Source organism: Trachemys scripta, chromosome 4 (genome assembly GCF_013100865.1).
Source record: "Trachemys scripta elegans isolate TJP31775 chromosome 4, CAS_Tse_1.0, whole genome shotgun sequence".
Taxonomy (NCBI): domain Eukaryota; kingdom Metazoa; phylum Chordata; order Testudines; family Emydidae; genus Trachemys; species Trachemys scripta.
In genome coordinates, this window is record NC_048301.1 from 101344182 (window position 1) to 101370121 (window position 25940).

The window sequence follows — 25940 nt, forward strand, 5'->3', positions numbered from 1 at the left end:
AGACGCTGATCTCGAGGGTCAAGGCAGTGCCGAACGAGCTGGAATTGGCTCGGTACGATACGGTGCCGACCGGTGCCGGTCCGTAGGCGATCGGTCCCTGCGCGGTGCCGGTGAGTGGTACTGGGATCGGGATCGGTGCCGGTGGCCATGTCGGTGCCGAGATCCGGATCTGGACCTAGAAGATGACGACCGCGAGTAGACGTGGTACCGGGAGCGGCCCCTCGAAGTGGAGCGGCACTCGTACCGGTGCTGAGAACTATGTCTTGAGTCCGATCGGTACCGATAAGACCTAGACCGGTGCCGTGAAGAGGATCTCAGCCGCGAGTACGACCGGTGCCGAGGTGATAGTCGGCGCCGGGACTGCGAGTGGCGTCGGGACCTGCTCCAAGACCTGGAGCGGTGGCGTGAGTCCACATCCGGAGACGGCAGGCGTACCAGGGCAGGCTTGCCCCTGAATTGCACTGCGCGAGGAGCCGACGGTGCCGGTGGTTGAGACGGCGCCGGCTCCGTGAGAGCGATAAGGTCTCTCGCCATCGCGAAGGTCTCCGGAGTGGACGGGAGACAAGGCTCCACCACCAACCGAGGTGGTGAGCCAGTCCACACCGGACTCAACGGGCGCGGTGCCGGAGACGACAGTGTAGCTGATACTTGCTTCTGGTGCTCTAAAGGAGGACGCGGCTCTACCCCCGGCACCGGGGGAGCCGGCGTCTGCAGGACAACAGTCTCCTGCACCTTGCGGGATTTCTTGTGTCCCAGAGACAGGGAACGGCGCCGAGGCCCCTGTGGCGGTCGTGGTGCCGAAGGAGGCCGGTGCCGTGAGGACTTATCCGATTCTGCCCGCGGTGCAGTACCGGTCAGTGCCGCAGGGGTGCTGCGCACCGAGGCGCTTGGTGCCGGGGCTGGGCACGCCGAGGGAGGATCCGGGCTAAGTGCCACCTCCATGAGGAGCTGCCTAAGCCTAAAGTCCCACTCCTTTTTGGTTCTCGGTCTGAAGGCCTTACAGATCTTGCACTTATCTGTCTGATGGGACTCTCCTAGACACTTCAGACACGAGTCGAGCGGATCACTCGTAGGCATAGGCTTGGCGCAGGACGCACACGGCTTAAAGCCAGGAGCCTTGGGCATGAGCCCGGCTATGCACCGGGGGGAAAAGGGGGGAGAACAACCCTCTTAACCCCTGCTAACTATTTACAACTATTTAAAACAAAGATGAATAACTATCTAACACTATATCACAACTATAACTACAACTATCTACAAAATTAACAGATAAGCTAGGGAGAGTGGAGAACAGCTATGCCGCGCTCCACAGTTCCAACGACCGTCAGGGGCGGTAAGAAGGAACTGAGGGGGCACTGGGTCGGCTGGGGTATATATCCAGCACCATGAAGGCGCCACTCCAGGGGGCTCCACAGCCGACCCACCGGGTGTTGCGAGGGTAGAAAATTCTCCAACGATCGTGCACGCAGCGCGCGCACACCTAATTGGAATCGATATGAGCAAGCACTCGAAGAACTACTAGTGTGTTTATCATAAGTGGGGGTGGGGTGGGGGAGGAAATTAGCTGACAGCCACCTGGATTTATAAAAGATTTCATAATTACAGTGGCTATATTGCAGGAAGAGAGGTGGGGAAAGGTAAAAGACAGCTATATCTCCAAATTAGAAATTTTAACTTATATAGCAAAGATGTTTTCCTAACATCTTCCATTAACTTCTCAGCATCAGAAAAAAGACTGGCCCTGAGAAAGTAGAAATTCCATGTTAAAAAGGAGGATTGTCAAGCACTTAAGGTGCCAGCCTAGGACTCAAGAGACCTAGGTTCAAACTCCCTGCTCTGGCACAGATTTCCTCTATGACCTTAGGCAAGTCACTTAGTCTCTCTGGGCCTCAGTTGCACATCTATAAAATCTAGACAATAGTATTTATAGACTTTTATTCCCCATCATAATAGTGCTGGATTAGATAAATACATTAAAGATTGTGAGGGTCTTTCAGATACTCTGGTAATGGAAGCAATAAAAATACAAAATTGATAGAAACTTACAGTATATCCCACTCACTCAGGACCATACGATGAACTGCTCATGCAATTGGTGAGCAGATACTTCCATAAGTAGTCTACTAGACTTAAACATGCTAGACACCTTACAGAAAGGTATGAAGACCACCAAGGCAAGCTTAGAATCCAAGGATGACATTCACCTTTGTTCAGGGGGCCACTTAAGGATAAAGTACAAATTTAAATTTGTATATAGATTTATATATAGTCTCACACACAACTTCTATATAAATTTATATATAGACACACACACACACAACTTCTGTCTCCTGAGAGCATCACCTCAAAGATGAAGCATCTGTTTGCTTTCTCTATTGCAATTGTGGGGAGAGGGTCAACAACAACAGAAGAAAGTAGGTTTCAGAGTAGCAGCCGTGTTAGTCTGTATCCGCAAAAAGAACAGGAGTATTTATGGCACCTTAGAGACTAACAAATTTATTAGGGCATAAGCTTTCGTGGGCTACAGAAGAAGTGGGCTGTAGCCCATGAAAGCTTATGCTCTAATAAATTTTTAAAAAGCAAATTGAAAATACAAATTCCATGAAGTGAAACTATATTGACCTCATATGGTTCATCAGCGGAGTTAAACCTTTAGTTCTACAACACGTCCCTTTGCAACTTAAGTTGAGTAATGGATAGTAGTACAGTAAAAGCTTTGTTATCCAGCATGTTGGGAGAATGGTGGGTGCCAGTTAGTCAAAAATTCTGGTTAACTGAGAGTTAACCACCATACAGAGAGGTAGTAGAGTGTCTGGAGGTGCCCACTGAACTAAAGAAATTGACAAATCCTGATGAGTAACTGTCGGTACCAGGTGAGATGACTTTTGAACCATGGCATAACCAGTACGGAAAGATTCAACTGGTCACATGCCATAGCATATGCTTCAAGGGTTGATGGTATCGGGGTAGCCTCTTGCTGCCACTAAGCCAACAAAGACAAGATCCCAGAACCAGTTGGTGCCGCCTTAGGGGACGATCATAATGGGGCTGGTACCAGTGCTAGAGTCAGTGACCCTGTCTGAGAAATTATTTGTATCGGAGAGCCTTGGATTGAGTACACTCTACCCTCCCTTCCAGCAGGTTTGATGGACTTTGGTGCCATGGACCTTGATCTCCAGGATACTGAGTCCTTCAGTGTTGTCTTCTGGTGCCTCTTCCTTGGTACCGGAGAAGATTGGTATTGACTCTGCCAATACAGGAGGAGCTCTCCGAACAGGGAGTCTCTGAGGGTGGGAGCTGGGCTGCCTCCATGAGAAGATGTTTTAGTCTGACCTCCCTATCCTTTTTAGTTCCAGGCTTAAAGTCCCTGCAGATTTGGCACCTATCTCTGACATGAGCCTCTCCTAGTCACTTCAGGCACCTGGAGTGCAGGTCACTAACTGGATTCTCGAAGGTATTGAAGCCCGAGAACTGAAGCATGTCCCAGCACCCAGTATCCAAATGGCAGAAACCAGAGTACAAAAAAGTACCCAAATAAAGGAAATTTCCCATTAAAAATTTCTTAACACTAAAACTATTAATGACTACCAACTATATACAATACCCAAACAAGAGAAAACTTGCATTATCAAGAGAAAACTAACAACCATCATGAGCAGTAGAAAGGAACTGATGGGTGTTGGGGGTGGCTCTGCCATTTATATCATCATGCAATAGTGTGAGGCAACAGAAGGCACATGCACAGCCCCAATGGGCTGTGCATGTCTGATGACAATGCCCTGGCCACGCATACACTTGAAGAAGAATCCCCAGATAGAACAGAGACAGGTGACAAAAAGCAGGGAATGTCCAACAGTTGCTCAGTAGGCGTGGGGGAGAAGGCACTAGTTTCAGGGCCTAAGCAATTTGATTGTGGAGTCCCCACTGTCCAGAAGGGTATCAGACATAAGGTGCATACTTAGAGGCCCAAAGCAAGGGATTCTGCCCAGCCCCAGAAAGCTAAGGGCATGTGGGATTCAGCATTTGGATCCCCTCACAGCAGTCTGAGTTTCCAACAGGTGGAGCTCAATCAGATATGTGACAGTATCCATAGTTCTTTTTCAGCTGTAAAACTCAGGCAATGCTCATCTGTCTTTGCAAAATTCTTAGTTGGCATTTACAAATGCAATAACTAAAACAAAGATGGGTTAAGCAATTTCCCTTGAACAAAACTCTAGTGTAGTGGATAAGGTAAAGACTTAGTAGTTAGGAGACTGGTTCTGATCCTCATATTGACTTGCTGTATGACCTTAGGAAAGACACTTAATCTCTGTGTGACTCAGTTACCCCCTCTATAAAATACAGATTTGCTACCTCACAGAACGTTTTGAGGTCTAACTAAATAATATTTATAGAATTTTACATAAGTGAAAACTACTATTAAATCAAGTCAGGGACTAGAACTAAAGACTGCATGATTTTCAATCTTGTGCTTAATGAGAGCATTAGCAGCAGGTGTTTCTGTTTTGAGTAATCCAGAACACTTCTTGTAACAGAATTCCCAGCATGTTGAGATCATCTCAATGGGTGCTATGTATTTCCTTGCACAGACCACAACATAGATGCACAGGATGATTAAAGTGCAGCATAAACACTAATAAAATTTCATACTCATGATACAGGATACATTTTCAAACGTTCGTAATTGTTATTTTCACAACACAAAATTAAAGAAATTGTTAAACCATGTACTACGTGTCAGAGACTATATACATTCCAAATTTAATGTCTCAAATGTTAACCACTTTTTAGTTATACTGAAGAGGAAAATATTGCACCTTTTTATGATGGAAAGATATGCTTTCTACCACAGATTCATAGCTCAAACATAACCACAGGGAGTTTGCTGAAACTTTCCAAAACAATCATGTTTGGGCAGAGACCAAGCCTGGAATATTTCAGTCCCAAAGAGTTAATGTTTCACAAAGTTAGATACATCTGAAAAGAGAGACTTATAATAAATACTGTTTTATACCTTAAAAACAAAAGCAGGTATGCCCAAATTCCTATATTTTTAAGCTTCCATAGATTTGAATTGGAATGATCTCAACTTTGTACCAGAGAAAGCGTCTTTAGTGGTAAATATAAAATGCTAAATTATATGTTTTAATGAAGCAGACTATTTTCTTACAGATCAGATCTGAAAACTTTTTATAGGTCTTTTAAGTTGGAAACTATGTTTGAGCCTTAAGTGACTCTGGCCTTCTTCTCAAATCACCAAGCTTTTATATTTATTTCAGTTGTTATATTTTTAATCCAAAAACTGGTTTTGAAGTTTCATGTACCTATACTGTCCTTTAGAAAATTTACTATAAATGAGTAACTGTGTTGTTAAACTGTGCCATCTACTGTTACAAGTGTGAAATTGCATAGCAAAATTTCAAATCATGCATTTATTATAAAACATACTTTTCTTTTGTGAACATATATTTGATATGCTGTATAACTGAAAAATAACTTTTCACTTCAATAGTGGCCCATCACAGTGAGCCATAAACAGTTATTCACTTTCAGAAAGACAAGAGACTGCTGATGGGTAAATAATAGTTGTGTAACCCACTGGGAACATGTCTCAAGTTGTTCTCCAGTGACTGGCCTACAAAGGGCTAGCAATTATTTCTGTATATATTAATATAAATAATTCTGTATATGTATTAATTCTGATAAATTCTGTTAGAGATTTGAAGGCCAAGGGGGTTTAAACCCTGCAGCTGATCTATGCTGGGGGATGGTATAGTTGCATGTGACTCACACAGTAAAGAAACCTATTTAAAAAAGATTTAATATTTATAAATTAAGAATTTGTAAATTATTTGTGATTTGTGTGATTCATATTTTCTATATTTTGTTGTGTAACCCTATGGTCAGTGTATATGTTGTGTTCCCCTCTGTACCCAAACTAGAAGATGTTTGTGATAACTCCCAGTTTGAGAACCAAGTTCTTTAGTATAAGCTATAAAGGCTCATGCTTTCAGCTTTGAAGATTATTGGGTCAATCGTGGGTACTGGCCAACATAGACGCCATCATACTTACAGGCAACCCACATTTGTATGTTTGAAGGCTGAGAGGTATGCTTAATACTGCCAGTGAAGGGAGAGAGCAATAGGGAAACCTGCTGGTGGAATACAGGCAAGTGCAGCCTGCTTCTGCAACTTCTCCTAGCCGGTATCCAAATTCTGGACATTGATGAGAGGCTATGGAGTATTTTGGGAAGTGAGTGATTATTCAGACTCCTGCATGGAAGTTTTGTTCAACTAACAAGTTATGTTGCCACTGCTAAATAGGGTTGCTCTTGCTGTACTTATAGTAATTTTTAACTGGTGATAAAATGTTAGGCACAAAGATTTCAGTGAGCCGCATCACAGCCTCTCATGCTCATCAGAAGAGCTGAAATAACCAAGAGCAGCTTCAGCTGCATAGTTTCTCCTTCTGATTCCCAGGGCAGGTTACTCCTGAGGGGATTCTGTGCCAAAAACTTAAAAAGTCTGCACAGTATTTTAAAATTCTGCAAATTGTATTTGTCAATAAATAAATGTGGAGGCTCCAGCCTGGCAGTCGGGAGCACAGGCCACTGGATGCAAGAAGGTGGGAATTCACCCTGCAGTCCCCAACCCCTCAGGACAGGGACTCAGCAGTGAGGCTGCACCTAACCTTGACACAGTGCAAGGCCCAGGCTTGCTGCAGAAACACTGTGGGGCCCTGCCCCTCCACGACAGGTGCACCAGGTGTGGGCAGACAGGATCCAAGTGTGGAGGGGCTTAGTGTGGGGGAATCCAGGTGTGGGGTGAGAAGATTCTGTATGGGGCAATCTGGGTGCTGGCAGCTCAGTGGGGGATCTGAATGCAGGGGCAATGGGACTCTGCATGGGGATCCAGGTAAAGGTGGTTGGGGCTCAGCAGGTGGGGTCTGGGTGTGAGGGTATGATGCTCAGCGGGGGGATACAGGTACTGGAGGAGTGGGGCTTGGTGGGGTGAGGGTCAGGTGTAGCTTTTTGGGGCTCAGTGGGGTCGGAGTCCAGGTGTGTGGCGGGGCTCATTGGGGTGGTCCAGGTGCATGGGGTGGTGGGGCTTCTTAGGGTACAATGGGCCTGCTTAATGGGGGGAGCCCCCAGCTGCTGCCAGAAGACACGGCATGCTGGGCTCCTGTTTCTCCCCCATTCCCTTCTCTCTCCCCATCCCATCCCATCCCCTCCCCTTCTCCTCCCACTGTCCCCTACCCCATTCCCCCTCACTCCCACATCCTCCTCCCTCTGCCCTATCCAATCCCCCTTCCTTCCCCACTGTCTCTTCCTTCCTACCCCATCCCTTTCCCCCTGCTCCCCTTGTCCTGCCCCATCATGAGCACTCACCGTTGTACAGAAAACAGGGCATCCAGCACACACAGATGGGGAAGTCGACCAGCACTGGGACCCAGGAGGTTGTGTCCAGCTGCAGAGTCAGTGAGCCGGAGCTACCAGGTAGCTCTGTGCTTGCAGAAATGGGGGAGAGGGCAGTGGCAGATGATCCTGCCTGCCCCCAATGCCCTGCCTCTGTTTTGGGGGGGGCAATGCCCCTCCAATTATGCCCATGGGCGTCCCCAGCCCCACACCCTCCCTGTGGTGATTTACCTCTCCTCCAGCTGTTCTGGGCGCTGGAAATGAGGTGTCTGCACTGCCAAGGAAGGGTGCATGACCGCTCTTGCAGCTTCCCTTCCTTCCCCGTCATTTTCTATGGGGAAGCAAAGAAATCTGCAATGGAATATGAATTCTGCAAGTGAGCAGTTGCACAGAATTCCCCCAGAAGTAGCAAGTGCAGGTCCTCTTCTTCCTGCCTGGGGAACTATCCACTGAGATACACTATAGTTGTAAAAAAACCCAATGAAATTAGCAAACAAAAACTATAGTTAGTGACAATTAAAGTTGAGGCAAAACACACCCTTTGAATTAAAACCTTAAAATCGTGAAAATAAAAAGTTAAGAGGAAAGACTGGCAGAATTTGTGGTTACTTATCTGATTGTTTTCTCTTTTTTAAAGAGCTAGGTCCACAGATCCTCAGTATTGATTGTGTGTGTCATCACCTGTCTGTAGCTGTATGGGCAGAATCAAAGCTGATTGGACAGGTGACAAGTGACTAGCTCCCACCTTCCAAATACCCTCCAGTTTTCAGATGCTTCCATATCTAGCACCTCTGGACTGTGAAACAAAAACCAAACCTCTTGGCCCTCATCAGCACCCTTGCAAAAAATAATACTTGACAGAAAACATTATAAACAACAAGAAAGATTTTTACCTGCTTTAGAAAACTTTAACCATAAATAAAACAGATCTCCTTTAATGGATGCTCAAGACACATCAGATCTGTGAACCTATTCCTTCAAAGACGGAAAATTTTTCAGGTAAGCCACCATTAATCCTCCCATTCTTTCTTTGGGCTATGTCCACAGATCCTCATTGTGTGATTTTCTCAGCAGTGATAATATTTCTGGAAAGGGAACAAATTAACATCACTGAGAGAAAGGATTCTTTTAAGGAATCACCACAACGTGCAGGACCTGCCTGCCAAAGGCTGCATCAGCTGAAGACTGAGTGTCTATCTTGTAAAACTTAGTAAATGTATGCAGGGATGATCAAGTTGCAGCTTTACAGGTTCCTTATAAAGAGCCTGCCCTTTCTCAGCACATGATGCTGCCACTGCTCATGCTGAGAGCGCTTTTATGCCCACTGGAGAATTAAGTCCCTTTGCTTTTGATGCTTCACTGAGGCATATCTGTATCCATTGTGAGACTGATTGTTTAAATGCCTTGGCACCACTTTTCCTTGAATGAAACAAGATCAGCAAGACTGTTTTTCTTAGGTTTTTAGCTCTTTTCAGATCTTGAAACATCACCTTACATCTAACAAAAGCAATAGTTTCTCCTTTGGGTGAGAAGGATGTGGACAAAAAGACGACAATGTGATCTCTTGTGCTTGAGAAAAAAAATCAAATTTACTTTTGGGATCTGTTCACAAAAACACCTTATCCTTGTGGAAGAGGCAGCAGGATGGATCAGTTGACCAAGCTCCCAACTCTGACACTGTTCTTGCTGATATGATAGCAATCAAAAAGGTTGATTTAATAATAATGTAGTGAGATTAAACTGATTCCATAAGTTCAAAGGCACCTTCATTAAGGCATTGAGAACAATGCTCAAATCCAAAGAGAGCTGTATGCACCTTAGGAGGACACAACAGATGAAGTGCTCTAATGAAGCAGCATATGTTGTTATGGAGCACTCTGAATTACTAACAACACAGAAATGTGTACTTTCAAGGTATTAGCATGGAATTCAAGATCAAAGCAGTCTTGTAACATTTCCAGAACATGAGACACTTTGTCTACATGATGCTGAATACAACTCCCTCTCCCAGCTTTGAATTTAGATCATATCCTTGAGTGAAACTTGTCTGTGGAGTTTATCCTAGAGGCCAACAGACTGTTATGGAGATATACCTATCTCATAGAACTGGAAGGGTCCTTGAAAGGTCATCAAGTCCAGTTCCCTGCCTTCACTAGCAGGACCAAGTACCGATTTTGCCCCAGGTCCCTAAATGGCCCCCTCAAGGATTGAACTCATAACCCTGGGTTTAGCAGGCCGATGAGATCACCACAGTAACCATTTCATTTTAGAAATTTCCTTTGAAATGCTCAGCTGTAACTTGCTTGGATCTTGGTGAAGAAATGTTCCCTGGGGGTAACAAATCCAACCTTGGATTCAGGAAAAATAGTGGCTCCACTGACACATTCATCAGGTCTGGAAACCAAGGCTGCCTGGGCCAATGGGGAGCCATTAAAATCACTTTTGTTGCTGCCTTCCTGATCTTCTGTATTACCCTGGAGATGATGAGCACTGGACAAAAAACAAAGTAAGCCCTTGGCCACTTGAGCGACAGGGCATCTATACCTAGGGCTTCTGGCTCTCCTTGCAAAGTACTGGTGAGCCTTTCAATTTCATAGATGAAAAAATCCAATGCTGGAGTTCCAAACATTTTGATGATCAATCAGAATGATTCATTGTGAAGACTCAATTCTGATCAATTTTCCTTCTGCTCAGCCTTTGTGCTACTGGTACCCTTAATATGCAATGACATAGTAGATAGGCCTCTGCCCACTTTTTGTAGATCCCTTAATGATTTATGTACACCACTGCCAATGTATTGTCTGTCATTGTAAGGATTTGATGTTCAGCAATGCTGGGGCCAGTGGCTGAAGACCATACTTTATGCCCGTAGTTTTAGAAATGTTATGCTTTTCTTTCACTCTTGAAGGACTATGTCCCTTGAGTCACCTTCTCAGAGAACATATCCCCGCCTTCCAGACTTGCATCAATTGTTATGATAGACCTGTTTGATTCCACCATGTCCCTAGAACCTTTCCAAATTCATCAACCAATCCAGGGATTTCAACAAAAGTGATGTAAATGTTCAGCTTCTGAGAGGAGGGAAAAAACAGAAAATTGTGGGGAAGGGACAGCAGGAAGCTCCACAAAGTCCTCAGATGTGTTCTTGCCTGGGATACTATTTCTATCCAGGACACAATTATCCCTAGAGCACTCATTAAAAGATTGCTTACTGACATCCTCATGAGAGAGTGATCACTGATACGATCTTGTCCTGTCAATAGGCTGACAGAAAAATGTTGTGGCTTTTGTTGATCAGCACTCCAAGAAAACTAGGTGCTGAGATGGCTGAAGCTGACGCTTTTAGAAATTCAAATCTCTGTTGTTGCAATTTTGAGATTATGGTCCGAGTTGCTTGAGTGGACCCCTACTTGGATAGGCTCTAACAAGAACAGTGATACTCAGCCCTGATCTACACTACGAGTTTAGGTCGAATTTAGCAGCGTTACATCGATTTAACCCTGCACCCATCCACACAATGAAGCCAGTTTTTTCTACTTAAAGGGCTTTTAAAATCGATTTCTGTATTCCTCCCCCGACGAGGGGATTAGCGCTGAAATCGACCTTGCTGGGTCGAATTTGGCATAGTGTGGGGTAGTGTGGTCGCAATTCGACAGTATTGGCCTCCGGGAGCTATCCCAGAGTGCTCCATTGTGACCGCTCTGGACAGCACTCTCAACTCAGATGCACTGGCCAAGTAGATAGGAAAAGGCCAACAAACTTTTGAATCTCATTTCCTGTTTGGCCAGCATGGCAATCTGCAGGTGAGTGCGGAACTCCTCAGCAAAGGTGATCATGATGGAGTCCCAGAATCGCAAAAGAGCCCCAGCATGGACCAAACAGGAGGTACGGGATCTGATCGCTGTATGGGGAGATGAATCCGTGCTATCAGAACTCCGTTCCAAAAGACGAAATGCCCAAACATTTGAAAAAATCTCCAAGGGCATGAAGGACAGAGGCTATAAAAGGGACCCGCAGCAGTGCCACGTGAAACTTAAGGAGCTGAGGCAAGCCTACCAAAAAAAGAGAGAGAGGCAAACAGCCACTCCGGGTCAGAGCCCCAGACATGCCGCTTCTATGATGAGCTTCATGCCATTCTAGGAGGTGCCCATACAACTACTCCACCCCTGTGCTTTGACTCAGTCAATGGAGTAGCATGCAACAGGGATGCGGGTTTTGGGGATGAGGAAGGAGGACGAGGAGGAGGTTGAAGATAGCTCACAGCAAGCAAGTGGAGAAACCGTTTTCCCGGACAGCCAGGAACTGTTTCTCACCCTGGACCTGGAGTCTGTACCCACCCAAGGCTGCCTCCCGGACCCGCCAGGTGAAGAAGGGACCTCTGGTGAGTGTACCTTTGTAAATATTAGGCATGGTTTAAAAGCAAGCGGGTTTAATGATTAAATTTGCCCTGGCATTCGCAGCCAGTACAGCTACTGGAAAAGTCTGTTAACGTGTCTGGGGATGGAGCGGAAATCCTCCAGGGACATCTTCATAAAGCTCTCCTGGATGTACTCCCAAAGCCTTTGCAAAAGATTTCTGGGAAGGGCAGCCTTATTCCGTCCTCCTTAATAGGACACTTTACCACGCCAGGCCAGTAGCACGTAGTCTGGAATCATTGCACAATACAGCGTATGGTCCCGGTGTTTGCTGGCATTCAAACAACATCCATTCTTTATCTCTCCGTGTTATCCTCAGGAGAGCAATATCATTCATGGTCACCTGGTTGAAATAGGGTGATTTTATTAAGGGGACATTCAGAGGTGCCCGTTCCTGCTGGGCTGTTTGCCTGTGGATGAACAGAAATATTCCCCGCTGTTAGCCATGCGGTGGGGGGGAGGGATGAAGCGATCATCCCAGAGAATTGGGTGTATCTGGGGGAGAGGGAGGTGGTTAGTTGGGTTTGTGCTGCACGTTAACCCGAAAAGCACATCCCCTCCTTTTAAATTGCCAACCCATTTTAAATGGCCAATGGCTGCGTGGTATGGAAAATGAGGGCCCTGCTGTTTGAAACCATTCCCACATGTTATGAAGGTTAAAGAAGCCAAAAGACTTTAGTCTTCCATGACTGCCTGCAAGCCGAATTCTGTTGCTCAGCCCTGCGTGAGTGATCTCTCACACCAAACTGGCATACCCTCAATAAGAGGCAAAATGCGACCTTGTACCGAAAGCACATGTGCTATGTAATGTTAACAGCAAGGTTTACTGTGAAAGAGTCTATCCATTGTTCTCTAAAATGTGTCTTTTAACTACCACTCTCCCTTTTTTTCCCCCTCCACCAGCTACAAATGTTTCAACGCTCACACTATCTTCTCCTTCCCAGAGGCTAGCGAAGATTAAAAGGCAAAAGAAATGCACTCCTGATGAAATGTTCTGAGCTCATGCAGTTCTCCCATACTGAAAGAGCCCAGCAGAATGCGTGGAGGCAGACAAACAGGGCTGCTAACAGGGGAGTTTGAGAGGGAGTTCTCATTGGAGGAGAAGGTACCTGTATTTGCATCTGTCCTGTGTGTTCTTGGGTGTTCTTGTGTGTTTGTTTGTAGGGGCCGGCAGGGGCTGGGTGCTGGGACGGACGCCGAGGCCTGAGCAGGGGGCGGGGCTTGGCTGATCAAGGGGCCCATAAAAGCGGCCGCCCAGCCAGGCAGCGGTACAGCTGCGAGCAGCGGCAGCAAACAGGGCTGCTAACAGGGGAGTTTGAGAGGGAGGTAAGGGGGAGGCAGGAGGGCACGGTGTGGTGTGTGCTCTGAGTCCACAGGTGCTGTGGGCAGGGAGTGAAGCAGGCATGAGCCAAGCAGCAGGAGCACACAGAATGCAGATGGCTGCATGTGGAAGCTGTGGTATGTATATGGTCCTAGCAGGGGAGCTGGAACACAGGTATGTGTGTATGAAGTGTCGCCTGATAGTGTTACTGGAGGAAAAGATTAAGGGGCTAGAGATGCAGGTAGATACCCTGGTGGAGTTTAGGCGGGGGTTTGAGCAGCTGATGGAGGACAGGCAAGGAGGGGCTGAAGGAGAGTGTCCTGCAGCGCAGATAGAGGCAGAGGACGGTGAGAGGGGAATGGAAGGGGGAGAACATGGGAGGTGGAAGCATGTGACTGTGAGAAGCAGGCCAAGGAAAAGAAGGGCCAGCGAGGGGGGAATAGAACTCAGGAATAGGTTCGAGTGTTTGGATAGCGAGGTGGAGGGGCAGCAGGTGGCGGCTGAAGGTGGGAGAGTGAGGAAGAAGAGAAGAGCAGCTAGTCCGAGAGAGAGAGGGGAGGAGTTGATGGAGACAGCACCAATTCTGGGCCCCGGGAGGAATCAGGAAGGCATAAGGGGGAGCATAACGGAAGATAGGAACAGGCACAGGTCAGGACTAGAGGGACTAGAGACTAGATTACTAGATTGCACTGTTGCCAGGCGACGGCAGGTGTATGTAATTGGAGACTCTTTACTGAGGAGATTGGACAGGCCTGTGACCAGGGCGGACCCGGAGAACAGAAGGGTGTGCTGTCTACCGGGCGCAAAGATACGCGATGTGGACCTGCGGTTGAAAAGGATCCTAAAAGGAGCAGGTAAGAACCCCTTGATAATCCTTCATGTAGGAACGAATGACACGGCTAGGTTCTCGTTAGAGAGAATCAAGGGAGATTATGCTAGGCTGGGGAAGACGCTCAAGGAGATAGAGGCTCAGATTATCTTTAGTGGGATTCTGCCCGTTCCGAGGGAAGGGCAGCAAAGGGCTGATAGGATTGTGAGAATAAATAGTTGGCTAAGAGAGTGGTGCTATAAGGAGGGCTTTGGGATGTATGGCCACTGGGAGGCTTTCGGGGACAGGCACCTGTTCTCGCGGGATGGGCTTCACCTGAGTAGGGAAGGAAATAGACTTCTGGGAGGGAGGCTGGCTCATCTTATCAAAAGAGCTTTAAACTAGGAAGTTTGGGGAGAAGGTTGGGAGATGCACAGTTAATCTCCACGCCAGATTCCAGTATGGAAAAGGTGAGTAAAATGAGAGGAGACATAGCCGGGGAGATGAGATTGGACATAGGAAGGACAGGGGGGACGGACGCAAGGAGGCCCGCAACTTATAGTGCTACGAATGGGAGACAGGCTAAACGACATACATTAGGGTGTTTATACACCAATGCCAGAAGCCTAGGTAGTAAAATGGAGGAATTGGAGCTCTTGGTCCAAGAGCTGAAACCAGATATTGTAGGAATAACAGAAACGTGGTGGAATGGCAGTCACGACTGGAACACAGGTATGGAGGGGTATGCGCTGTTTAGGAAAGACCGGAACAAAGGTAAAGGTGAGGGGGTGGCATTGTATGTCAATAGTGAAATAAGCTGTAAAGAAATAATAGTTGATGGATTAGATAACACAGAGTCCGTCTGGGCAATACTCACACTGGGTAATAGGACTACTAGAGCCTCTCCGGGGATAGTGCTCGGAGTGTGCTATAGACCGCCGGGATCGACCCAGGATATGGATAAGGAACTATTTAATGTGTTTAGAGAAGTAATTACTAATAGAAACTGTGTAATTATGGGGGACTTTAACTTCCCAGATATAGATTGGGGCACAAACGCTAGTAGTAATAATAGGGCTCAGATGTTCCTAGATGTGCTTGCTGATCAATTCCTTCATCAAGTGGTAGCTGAACCGACGAGGGGGGAGGCCATTTTAGATTTGATTCTGGTAAGTAGTGAGGACCTCGTTGAGGAAGTGGTAGTGGGGGACAATTTGGGCTCCAGTGATCATGAGCTAATTCGGTTTAAAATACATGGGAGGAGTAACAGAATTAAGTCAAAGACTAGGGTTTATAATTTTAAAAAGGCCAATTTTAACAAATTAAGGGGACTGGTAAGGGAAGTGGATTGGGCAAACGTATTAATGGATCTAAAGGCAGAAGAAGCCTGGGATTACTTCAAGTTAAAGATGCATGAGCTGTCGGAGGCCTGCATTCCAAAAAAGGGAAAAAGATTACAAAGCAGGAGATTTAGACCGAGCTGGATGAGCGACCGACTCAAAGGGGCGATTAGGAAAAAACAGAAAGCGTACAAAGAGTGGAAGAGGGGAGGGATTAGTAAAGAAACTTACCTTAGCGAAGTCAGAGAATGTAGAGATAGAGTGAGAAAGGCCAAAGGCCGTGTAGAGTTGGACCTAGCGAGGGGAATTAAAAGCAATAGTAAGAGGTTTTACAGCCATATAAATAGGAAGAAAGCAAAGAAAGAAGAAGTGGGACCGCTGAAGACTATTGCCGGAGAGGAGATTAAAGACAATCTAGGCATGGCGCAATATCTCAATGAATATTTTGCATCGGTGTTTAATGAGGCCAATGAAGGTATTAGGGATACTAGCACCACTACAGAGGGGCATTCAGGATGGGGGATTACCGTATCCGAGGTAGAAACAAAACTTGAATGCCTTAATGGGGCTAAGTCGGGAGGACCGGACGATCTTCATCCGAGAATATTGAAGGAATTGGCGCGGGAAATAGCAGGCCCATTAGCGATAATATTTAATGAATCTGTAAACTCGGGGGTGGTCCCGTTAGACTGGAGAATAGCTAATGTGGTTCCTATTTTCAAGAAAGGGAAAAAAAGTGATCCGGGTAACTACAGGCCTGTTAGTTTAACATCTGTAGTGTGCAAGGTGTTAGAGAAAATTCTGAAAGAGAAACTAGTTGAGGACCTGGAGGTTAGTGGCAATTGCGATAAATTACAACATGGTTTTACGAAGGGCAGATCGTGCCAAACGAATCTGATCTCCTTCTTTGAGAAAGTAACGGATTTATTAGATAAGGGAAATGCGGTGGACCTAATATACCTGGATTTCAGTAAAGCGTTTGATACTGTACCCCATGAGGAATTATTGGTTAAACTGAAAAACATGGGGATCGATATGAAAATCCAGAGGTGGATAAGGAATTGGTTAATGGGGAGAATGCAGCGGGTCGTATTAAAGGGTGAACTGTCGGGTTGGAGGGAGGTTACTAGTGGAGTGCCTCAAGGTTCGGTTTTGGGACCCATTTTATTTAATCTATTTATAACTGACCTCGGAACCGATTGCAGGAGTGGGCTGATAAAGTTTGCGGATGATACGAAGGTGGGAGGTGTTGTAAATTCGGAGGAGGATAGGGATATCCTGCAGGGAGACTTGAACGAGCTTGTGAATTGGAGTATCAGGAATAGGATGAAATTTAATAGTAAAAAGTGTAAGGTGATGCATTTGGGGATGACTAATAAAAATTTTAGTTACAAGATGGGGACGCATTGGTTAGAAGTAACGGAAGAGGAGAAGGACCTAGGGGTCCTAGTAGACCGCAGGATGACTATGAGTCGACAATGCGACGTGGCGGTGAAAAAAGCCAATGCTGTCTTGGGATGCATTAGGCGAGGTATATCTAGTAGGGATAAGGAGGTCCTGCTTCCGTTGTACAAGGCGCTGGTGAGACCTCATTTGGAGTACTGTGTGCAGTTCTGGTCTCCCATGTTTAAAAAAGATGAACTCAAACTGGAACGGGTGCAGAGAAGGGCCACTAGGATGATCAGAGGAATGGAAAACCTGTCGTATGAAAAGAGACTAGAGGAGCTTGGGTTGTTTAGTCTGACAAAGCGAAGGCTGAGGGGGGATATGATTGCTATCTTTAAATATATTAGAGGGATTAATACGAGGGAGGGAGAAGAATTATTCCAGCTTAGTACTAATGTGGATACGAGAACGAATGGATATAAACTGGCCGTGGGGAGGTTCAGGCTTGAAATTAGACGAAGGTTTCTGACTGTCAGAGGGGTGAAATATTGGAACGGCCTTCCGAGGGAAACGGTGGGGGCGACGGACCTGTCTGGTTTTAAGATTAAGTTAGATAAATTTATGGAGGGAATGGTTTAATGGTAAAACATAGTAGTCAAGGAAAACCAAGAAATGGTAGGTAAATTGTATAATGGCTGACAGGGGTCAGGCTGGAGACTCTTGCCTATATGCTCGGGGTCTTACTGATCGCCATATTTGGGGTCGGGAAGGAATTTTCCTCCAGGGCAGATTGGCTGAGCCTCTGGAGGTTTTTCGCCTTCCTCCGCAGCATAGGGCAGGGATCTCTAGCAGGAGGGTTTCTGCCGATTGAAGTCACCTAAAACAGGATTGGGGACTTCAACAGCAGAGTCCAGGGAAGGGGTAGGGACGGTTTTATGGCCTGCAGCATGCAGGGGGTCAGACCAGATGATCATAATGGTCCCTTCTGACCTTAAAGTCTATGAGTCTATGAGTCTATGAGTCAGAATCCAGGAAAGCACAATATGAATGCGAGGACAGGTGGCGGGCTGAAGATGATAGGTGGCGTTAGCTTGGTGAAAGAAGGCAAGAGGCAATGCTGAGACTACTGAAGGAACAAACTGACATGCTCCAGCATGTGGTTGAGGTTCAGGAAAGGCAGCATGAGCACAGACCGCCACTACAGCCCCTGTGTAACCAACTGCCCTCCTCCCCAAGTTCCATAGCCTCCTCACCCAGATGCCCAAGAACACAGTGGGGGGGCCTCCGGGCACCCAACCACTCCACCCCAGAGGACTGCCAAAGCAACAGAAAGCTGGCATTCAATAAGTTTTAAAGTGCAGTGTGGCCTTGTCCTTCCCTCCTCCTCCACCCCACCCAGGCAACCTTGGCGCAGTTATCCCCCTATTTGTGCGATGAATTAATAAAGAATGCATGAATGTGAAGCAACAATTACTTTATTGCCTCTGCAAGCGGTGATCGAAGGGGGGAGGGGAGGGTGGTTAGCTTACAGGGAAGTAGAGTGAACCAAGGGGGGTTGGGGGGTTCATCAAGGAGAAACAAACAGAACTTTCACACCGTAGCCTGGCCAGTCATTAAACTGGTTTTCAAAGCTTCTCTGATGCGCACCGCACCCTCCTGTACTCTGCTAACTGCCGTGGTGTCTGGCTGCACGTAATCAGCCGCCAGGCGATTTGCCTCAACCTCCCAACCCGCCATAAAAGTCTCCCCCTTATTCTCACAGATATCATGGAGCGCACATCAAGCAGTAATAACAATGGGAATATTGGTTTCGCTGAGGTCTAGCCAAGTCAGTAAACTGCGCCAGCGCGCTTTTAAACATCCAAATACACATTCTACCACCATTCTGCACTATAGTGGAACAGCTCTTGACTACTGTCCAGGCCACCTGTGTACGGCTTCACGAGCCATGGCATTAAGGAGTAGGCTGGGTCCCCAAGGATAACTATAGGCATTTCAACATCCCCAACGGTTATTTTCTGGTCTGGGAAGAAAGTCCCTTGCTGCAGCTTTTGAAACAGACCAGAGTTCCTAAAGTGCGAGCGTCATGTACCTTTCCCGAACATCCCGCGTTGATGTTGGTGAAACGTCCCTTGTGATCCACCAGTGCTTGTAGCACATTGAAAAGTACCCCTTTCGGTTTATGTACTCGCTGCCTTGGTGCTCCGGTCAAGTATATTCATATTTTAACAGTATGGTTTAATGTGTATAATATATAATATACATACACACACACACACACACACATTATAATATATATATACATATATTATTCTCACATTAAAATGACTTATTTTATCAACTACAATTGGTTAACAACATAGTAAAAGCATTCTGGCTTGTTAATAATTAAATCACAGTGTTTTAATATCACATGCTGCAGATGCATCAAAGAGCCTCTTGTGCCTTGAGAGCCACAGTCTATCATTGAACTAGAACATCTTCCAAGAAAAACTACCTCTGTATCGGCTTCTGCCTGAGAACAGCCACCAAAAAGACAACAACTTTTGTGAACACTCGAGGCATGGATGGCACTCTGAAAAGCAGCACTTTGTACTGGAAATGATAGGCCTCATGAGCAAATTACAGAAGCCTCCTGTGCACCTGTTGAACCAGCACATGAAAGTAGGCCTCCTTGATTGACATAAGGTAATCCCCGGGAAAATCTCTGTCACTGTCAGCTTCAAGGTCTCCATTTTGAATATGGTCCTCCTAGTGCACTTTTCAGATATTTAAATCTAACACAGCTCCATCTTCCCCAGATCTCATTTACCGGGAAAAAGACTGGTGAATTGCCACATGAAAATAAGCATTTAAGTCAAGAGCATCATATACTCCTGGGGGAATTCTGTGCTACTTCACATGCAGAGAATTTATGTCCCCCACAGATTTCTTTGCTTCCCTGCAGAAAAGCGACTTTCTGACGGGGAAGCAAAGGGAAGTCACAAGAGCGGATATGCGACCCTCCCCAGCGGTACGTTTTGGATGCTCAGGGCAACTGGCAGAGAGAGAAATCACTGTGGGACAAGAGGTAGGACTGGGGAAGACCTGGATGGTGACTCGTATGCTGCGCTGGGCTCAGCTGCTAGTCTGGTCTGAGGAAGACGGGACTTCCTCTTCCCCTGCACGGCATCCGGGGCTGGGTCAGACCCACCCCAAGATTTCTCCCTGGCTACAGGAACTCTGCAAACTCCTTTTCCCCCACCCCACCCCCCGCTTTCTACATCCATTGCTCCTCAGCTGCAGGGGGAGGGATCCCTGTAAAGGGAATTGTTCGCCCATACATCCACCCACCCAACCCCTGTGCATCCAGATCCCCTCATACCCAGAACCTCCCACTAAGCCTCACCCACCCACACTCAGAACCCCCCAATGAGCCCCACTCCCCCTGCACCCAGATCCCCACCTCACTAAGCCCCAACCAGTTGCACCAGGATCCCCACCCCACTGAATCCCACTCCCCCAACTTCTGGACCCACCACTGAGCCCCCCACATCCAGACCCCTGTGCAGAGCTCTAACCCCCTCAATATCCATACACCCCTCCCCCCCACTGAGACCCAATCACCTTCACCCCCGGCAGAGTCCCACTACCATTGCACCCAAAAAAACCCAACAAGCCCCTGTGCATCCAGATCCCCTACTGAGCTGCCCATACCCAGACTGCCCCACAGAGAACCCTCTCAACCCACACCTGGATCCCCTCACACTAAGTCCCCCCACACTTGTATCCAGTCTTGCTGAGCCTGCCTGCCCACACCTGGTGCACCTGGCATGGAGGGGCAGGGCCCTGGGGTGTTTCTGGGGTAAGCCTGGTCCTTGCACTGTGTCAGGGTTAGGTGCAGCCTCACCGCTGAATCCGTGTCTTGTGGAGCGGGAGCTGCACAGTGATCTCCCATCTCTGTGCAGCCAGTGGCCTATGTTCCCCAATGCCATGCTGGGACCTCCACATTTATTTGGCAAATAAAATTTGCAGAATTTTGAAGAATTTTAAAATATTGTGCACAGAATTTTTAATTTTTTGGCACAGAATGCACTCAGGAGTATTCATACCAGTCCCTTGGATCTAAGGAAGGGATAATAGATGCTAGAGTGACCATCTGGAATTTCATTTTCTTCAAGTACTTGTTTAACAGCCTTACATCTATAAAATAGGCCTGATACTTCCTTTTCTTTTGGGATTATGAAGTAATGTGAATAAAATCTTCCCTTTGAAGAACATGGGAATGTCCTGTATGGCCCCCATAAGGAGGAGAGACTGCACCTCCTGAAGTAGCATGCTCTTGTGAGAGCAGACCCTCAAGAGGAACGGGGAATAGTGGTGGGAAGGATGGGGTCAGAAATAAATTGTAGAGTGTATCCCAGTTCCACCATGCTTAAGACCCACTGATCTGGGGTGATGCAGGTCCACGCACTTAGGAAGTGGGATAGATGGTTGGCAAAAATAATGGTCTGGAAAGACGGCACTGTGGGGAGTGGTATACTGCTCTCATCCAACAGGTCAAAATGATTGCTTAAATGATCAAGGATCCCTAGAAGAGCTGGCAGCTGCAGAGGAGGGTGGAGACGGAGGATGCCTTTTGTAACCCCTACTCCTCCTTTTGGACAGGTCCTTGGAATGTGGCAAGAAGGGCTGAAATCACAGGGAATGCAGTGGGTGGAACTGCTTTCTTTTTGTTAGGGTGTATAGATCCCCGAGACTTAAGGGTCACCCTTGAATCCTTACAGCTGTGGAGTCTGTCAGCACTTTTCCTGGAAAACAGCAAGGTGCCCTCAAATGGGAGGCCCTGAATTGTTTGTTGAACCTCTGGGGGGAGGCCTGATGCCTGCAGCCAAGATGAATGCTGCATTGTGATGGCAAAGGCCATAGCTCAATCCACAAAGTCTACCACATCCAGGCTCGCCTGCAATGCCATTCTGGCAACTAGTTTGCCTTCCTCCATAAAAGCAGGGAACTCCTGCTTTGCATCATCAGGAAGTTTGTCTTTGAACTTCAGGATATTATCCCACAGGTTGAAATTGTAATGACCCAGCAGAGGTTGCTAGTTCACAATCCTGAGCTGTACCTTGTGGAATAAAGTTTCCTGCTAAACAGATCTCGTTTTTTCTCCTTCCTTTCCCTTTGGAGCAGAAGCCTGGTGTTCTTGCCTCTCCTTTTGTTGGTGACTGCAACTACCAGAGAGCCTTGAGGAGGGCTGTTGTTAAAGTGTTTGAATCCCTGTGAAGGGACATAATCTCTCTTCTCCACCCCTTCAGCAATGGGGGGCAGAGAAGAAGGGGTCTGCTATAACATCTTGACAGGCTCCAGGATAGCCTCATTAATAGAGAGAGCTACCCTAGATGGTCCTACCAAGGCTAAAATGTCTACAAGCCTGTGTGATCTTTCTTGTACCTATTCTGGCTGGATATCTAGAGCTACAGCCATGTTCCTCAACAAGACTTGATGAGCACTAAAATTATCAGGAGGGAGAGAGATAGATTAGGCCATTGCTGCCTCATCAGGTGACTAAGAAAAGGAGGCTAAAGGTGGGTGAGGACATCCCTCCTCCAATTCTTCTATAGGGGATTCCTGGGCATGCAGCTCCGCCTGCACAGTACTGATCCCAGTACAGGGAGAAGGAAGATGGTGACCTTTCTTCAGATGTTCCCAGTACTTTGTTGATGTAGAAGTGTGAGAAGGGAGCAGAGAGGTTCTGGAATATGGTGGGAAGCCCCAATGGGTCCAGTAGGGCGATTGGTATGAAGGTGAGACCCAGCTCTGTGTAGGCCATTGGTTCTTAGAATGCTGAAGCTGGTACCACGACGGTCAGGCAACTGCACTCGGGCTACAAAGGAGCCAACTTCTGAGTCCGATGAAGAGTCTGTTTCCTCTGACCACAGGGGAGCTGTGATGGAGTTGCTACTTCTCCTTCAAACCTCTGTCGCTGGTGATGGAGTTGCTACTACTGCCCCCTTGTAACTATTAACCCAGTGGTTAGAGCTACCACCCAAGATGAAGGAGAGCTGGGTTCAGTCCCTTGGTCTGCCTGATGTGGAAGGGGTCTCCCATCTCCCAATCTTTTCTATTGAAGCTGTTCCACTTTTTTATAAATATTGGCATAGGGGGACTAGAACCTAAGTCTTCTACTTCACAGATAAGTGCCCTAGCCACTGGTCTACAAAGTCACTCACTCTGTTACTGGCCCAATGAATATTTATTTTTCTAATTACTAGGCTAAAGGTTGATTTTCTTCTGTTTTTCTTGAAAAAGGGCTGACCTGGCTTAGGACTATTCTCACACTTCTTATCAAACTGTCTGTACTGGGCTATCTTAATTATCACTTCAAAAGTTTTTTTCTCTTACTTAATTGGCCTCTCAGAGTTGGTAAGACAACTCCTACCTGTTCATGCTCTCTGTATGTATGTATATATATCTCCTCAATATATATTCCACTCTATATGCATCCGAAGAAGTGGGCTGTAGCCCACGAAAGCTTATGCTCTAATAAATTTGTTAGTCTCTAAGGTGCCACAAGTACTCCTGTTCTTTTTGACCTGGATTAGGTGCCTAACTCCATGAGAGATTCATGATTGTGAATCCTGTATGAGAGAAGCTCCTCCCTCCAACTCAGACTCAGGCACCTAAATCCCCTGGAGCAACATGGCTTTGGCCACACCCATCTCCTCAGCATTACCTACTGACTAATTTAGGTGTTGCAGTACCTAAGTTCCCCTTGTGAGCCCTATCTTAGGTAACTATTTAGAAACTGTTTAGTGATAAAACAGACTAGTTTATGTTAGATAAATTATTCTTCGTTTTCTACAAAAACTGCTATGTCATAATACCGGCTATGAATGGGCGCTTCACTCCAAACCAGAATAATTTGATGTCTGGGTCTTATGGATAAATGAATCTATATGAGAACAAAATATTAACAACTTGAAATATATTAATATATTGTAGTTTATGCTGGAGTACCTCTAGCAACATTTCCAGAATTCATTCAATTATGGCATTGTACATAAACTCTTTATCTAGTCCAATTCAAACATTAGATATATAAATGTAGGTTATTTTACAGTGGTAAAATAAATGTAAATGTACCGATTGGACGTTTACCTTGAAGTATTGTATTCTTGATGAGGTCTCTTGCCATTATTGCGTTCCCATCTAGAAGATGACTGTTCAATAGGTGGCAGGCCAGAAGCTCCTGAACTTCGTCTCAACTGTGGTGTTGGTAAACTATTCCTGCTATTTAATCCCTGTTGAATAATTTAACAACAGTTAAAATTTCTCTTATTGAAAGCAGACAGTTTTATGATTTATTATTTCTGCAGGTGGTGTATGAAATTATTTTTATAGCTAATCATGTTCAAAGAAGTAGGAAGTATGGTATCCTGTGTTAGAAACATACTGATCTCAAAAATTTGAAAAAGGCTTATTTAGGAATAGTCTATTTGAGAGAAAGATATCTATTTTATTTCTCATCTTCTCCTCATTCCATAATAAAAATAAAATCTAAGATATTTGTCCTTGGGAATTCATCTGTTCCAGCGATTATTCCTCACATGAAGTCACATAATTTAGAGCTGAAAAAGATCTATTATCTAGACTATCTTTTTGCAAATATAGGATTACTCCTTACAATACATTTTCTAGTATTCTTCCTAGGTAAAGCACCTATGTGACTTCTGAACCTAAGTCCCATTTTCAAAAGTAACACAGGCTTCTAAGGATCTGTCTACACTGCAATGTAAACCCAGAGTTAGTGGGACTCAAGTCAGCTGACCCTGGGTTACAGAATCCAGAGCTTGAGTCTCCACTGATTGTTAACCATATGTTAAGAATTTTCTAACCTGAGTTAGGACCTGGGTCTCTGGCATCCACACTGCAGCATACAGACCTGAGTCAAACCAGCCATATCCCAGAGTCTTTAGCGCACTTCCAAAATGTGTCCACTCTAGCCCTTTGACCATGATGCACTGTGGGAAAACTTTACTTTCCACGCTGCATATTAGAAGAAATTGGAACAGCCCGCCAACCCATCTTGCTGAGTAGTCATTTTGGACTGTACACTCCCAGCTACTAGAACCAGCAACATGGAGCAAACGCCTTTTCAATAACTTCTCTTGCTTGCATTGTCATTCCTGTGTCTGTAAGATGCTGGTGCATATTTCATCAATGTTTTCTGACCCACCAAAATCACCTCACAGAGCTTATGATGGAGCAGGAGGAAGAGGACCCTACCATGGCAGACTTAAACTGACTGATGCTGCTCATGGCACTGTGTATAGCCGCTGATGCTCCCAATGTAGGTGCTTCTGATGCAGGGCCACAAGCACAGAATGGTGGGATCACATTGTCATGCAGACCTGGAATGACCAGCAGTGAGTCCAGAACTTTCGCATGAAGAAAGCTACATTTCTGGAGCTTTGTGAGCAGCTTGCCCCAACCCTCCAGCATCAAGACACATGCATGAGGGAACCCTTGCCAGTCAATACGCGGGTTGCTATAGCCATCTGGAAGCTGGCTACCCCAGATTGCTACAGGTCCGTTACCAACCAGTTTGGTGTTGAGAAGTCGACTGTGGTAAAGTGATGGCGGAGGCTTCTGAGACAATCAGGCATGTGGGTTTATCCCACAGTGGAGGGCATAAAAGATATTCCTGAAGTAACTGCTGGCTTTGAGAGAAAGGGATTTCCAAACTGTGTCAGGGACACTGATGGGACTCGTGCCCATAGTTTGCCCTCCTCAAGGAGCTCATGAGTACATCAATAAGAAAGGATTATTATGCAGGACCTTGTGGACCTCAGAGCTTGATTTATGAATGTCAATGCAGACTGCACTGGGAAAGTTCATGATGCCAGAGTTTTTCGGTTGATCAGGAGTCTACATTCACAGACAGGTTAGAACATTTCCCACCAAATAATGTCATAATATATAGTTACTGTCCCCACTGTTATACAGGGGGACCCTGCATACCCCCTTTTGCCTTGGTTTATGAAATCATACCTGATGTAAGAGGTGCTGGCAAAAGATGGTTTAATTACTCACTACAAAAGTGTTGAATGTGCTTTTGACAGATTGAAATCCTGTTGGAGATGTCTACAGACACATTTGGATGCCAGTGAAATCAAGGCTGTCTGTGTTGGTGTGGCTTGCTGTGCTCTTCACAATCTTTGTGATATCGGAGGTGAGCCATTTCCCTCTCAATGGATCCATGACAGAGGACAGTTA

At 46.1% G+C, this 25940-nt stretch overlaps 1 protein-coding gene across 1 annotated transcript in view; it reads right to left on the minus strand.

Moving 5' to 3' along the window:
* The window catches only part of PDE3B (phosphodiesterase 3B), a 287524-nt gene that overhangs the window by 81334 nt on the left and 180250 nt on the right, over positions 1 to 25940 (minus strand). Inside the window, exon 4 of the mRNA XM_034770132.1 lies at positions 23823 to 23965. Coding sequence (XP_034626023.1) covers positions 23823 to 23965 — 143 coding nt within the window. The remainder of the gene's footprint in view (positions 1 to 23822; positions 23966 to 25940) is intronic.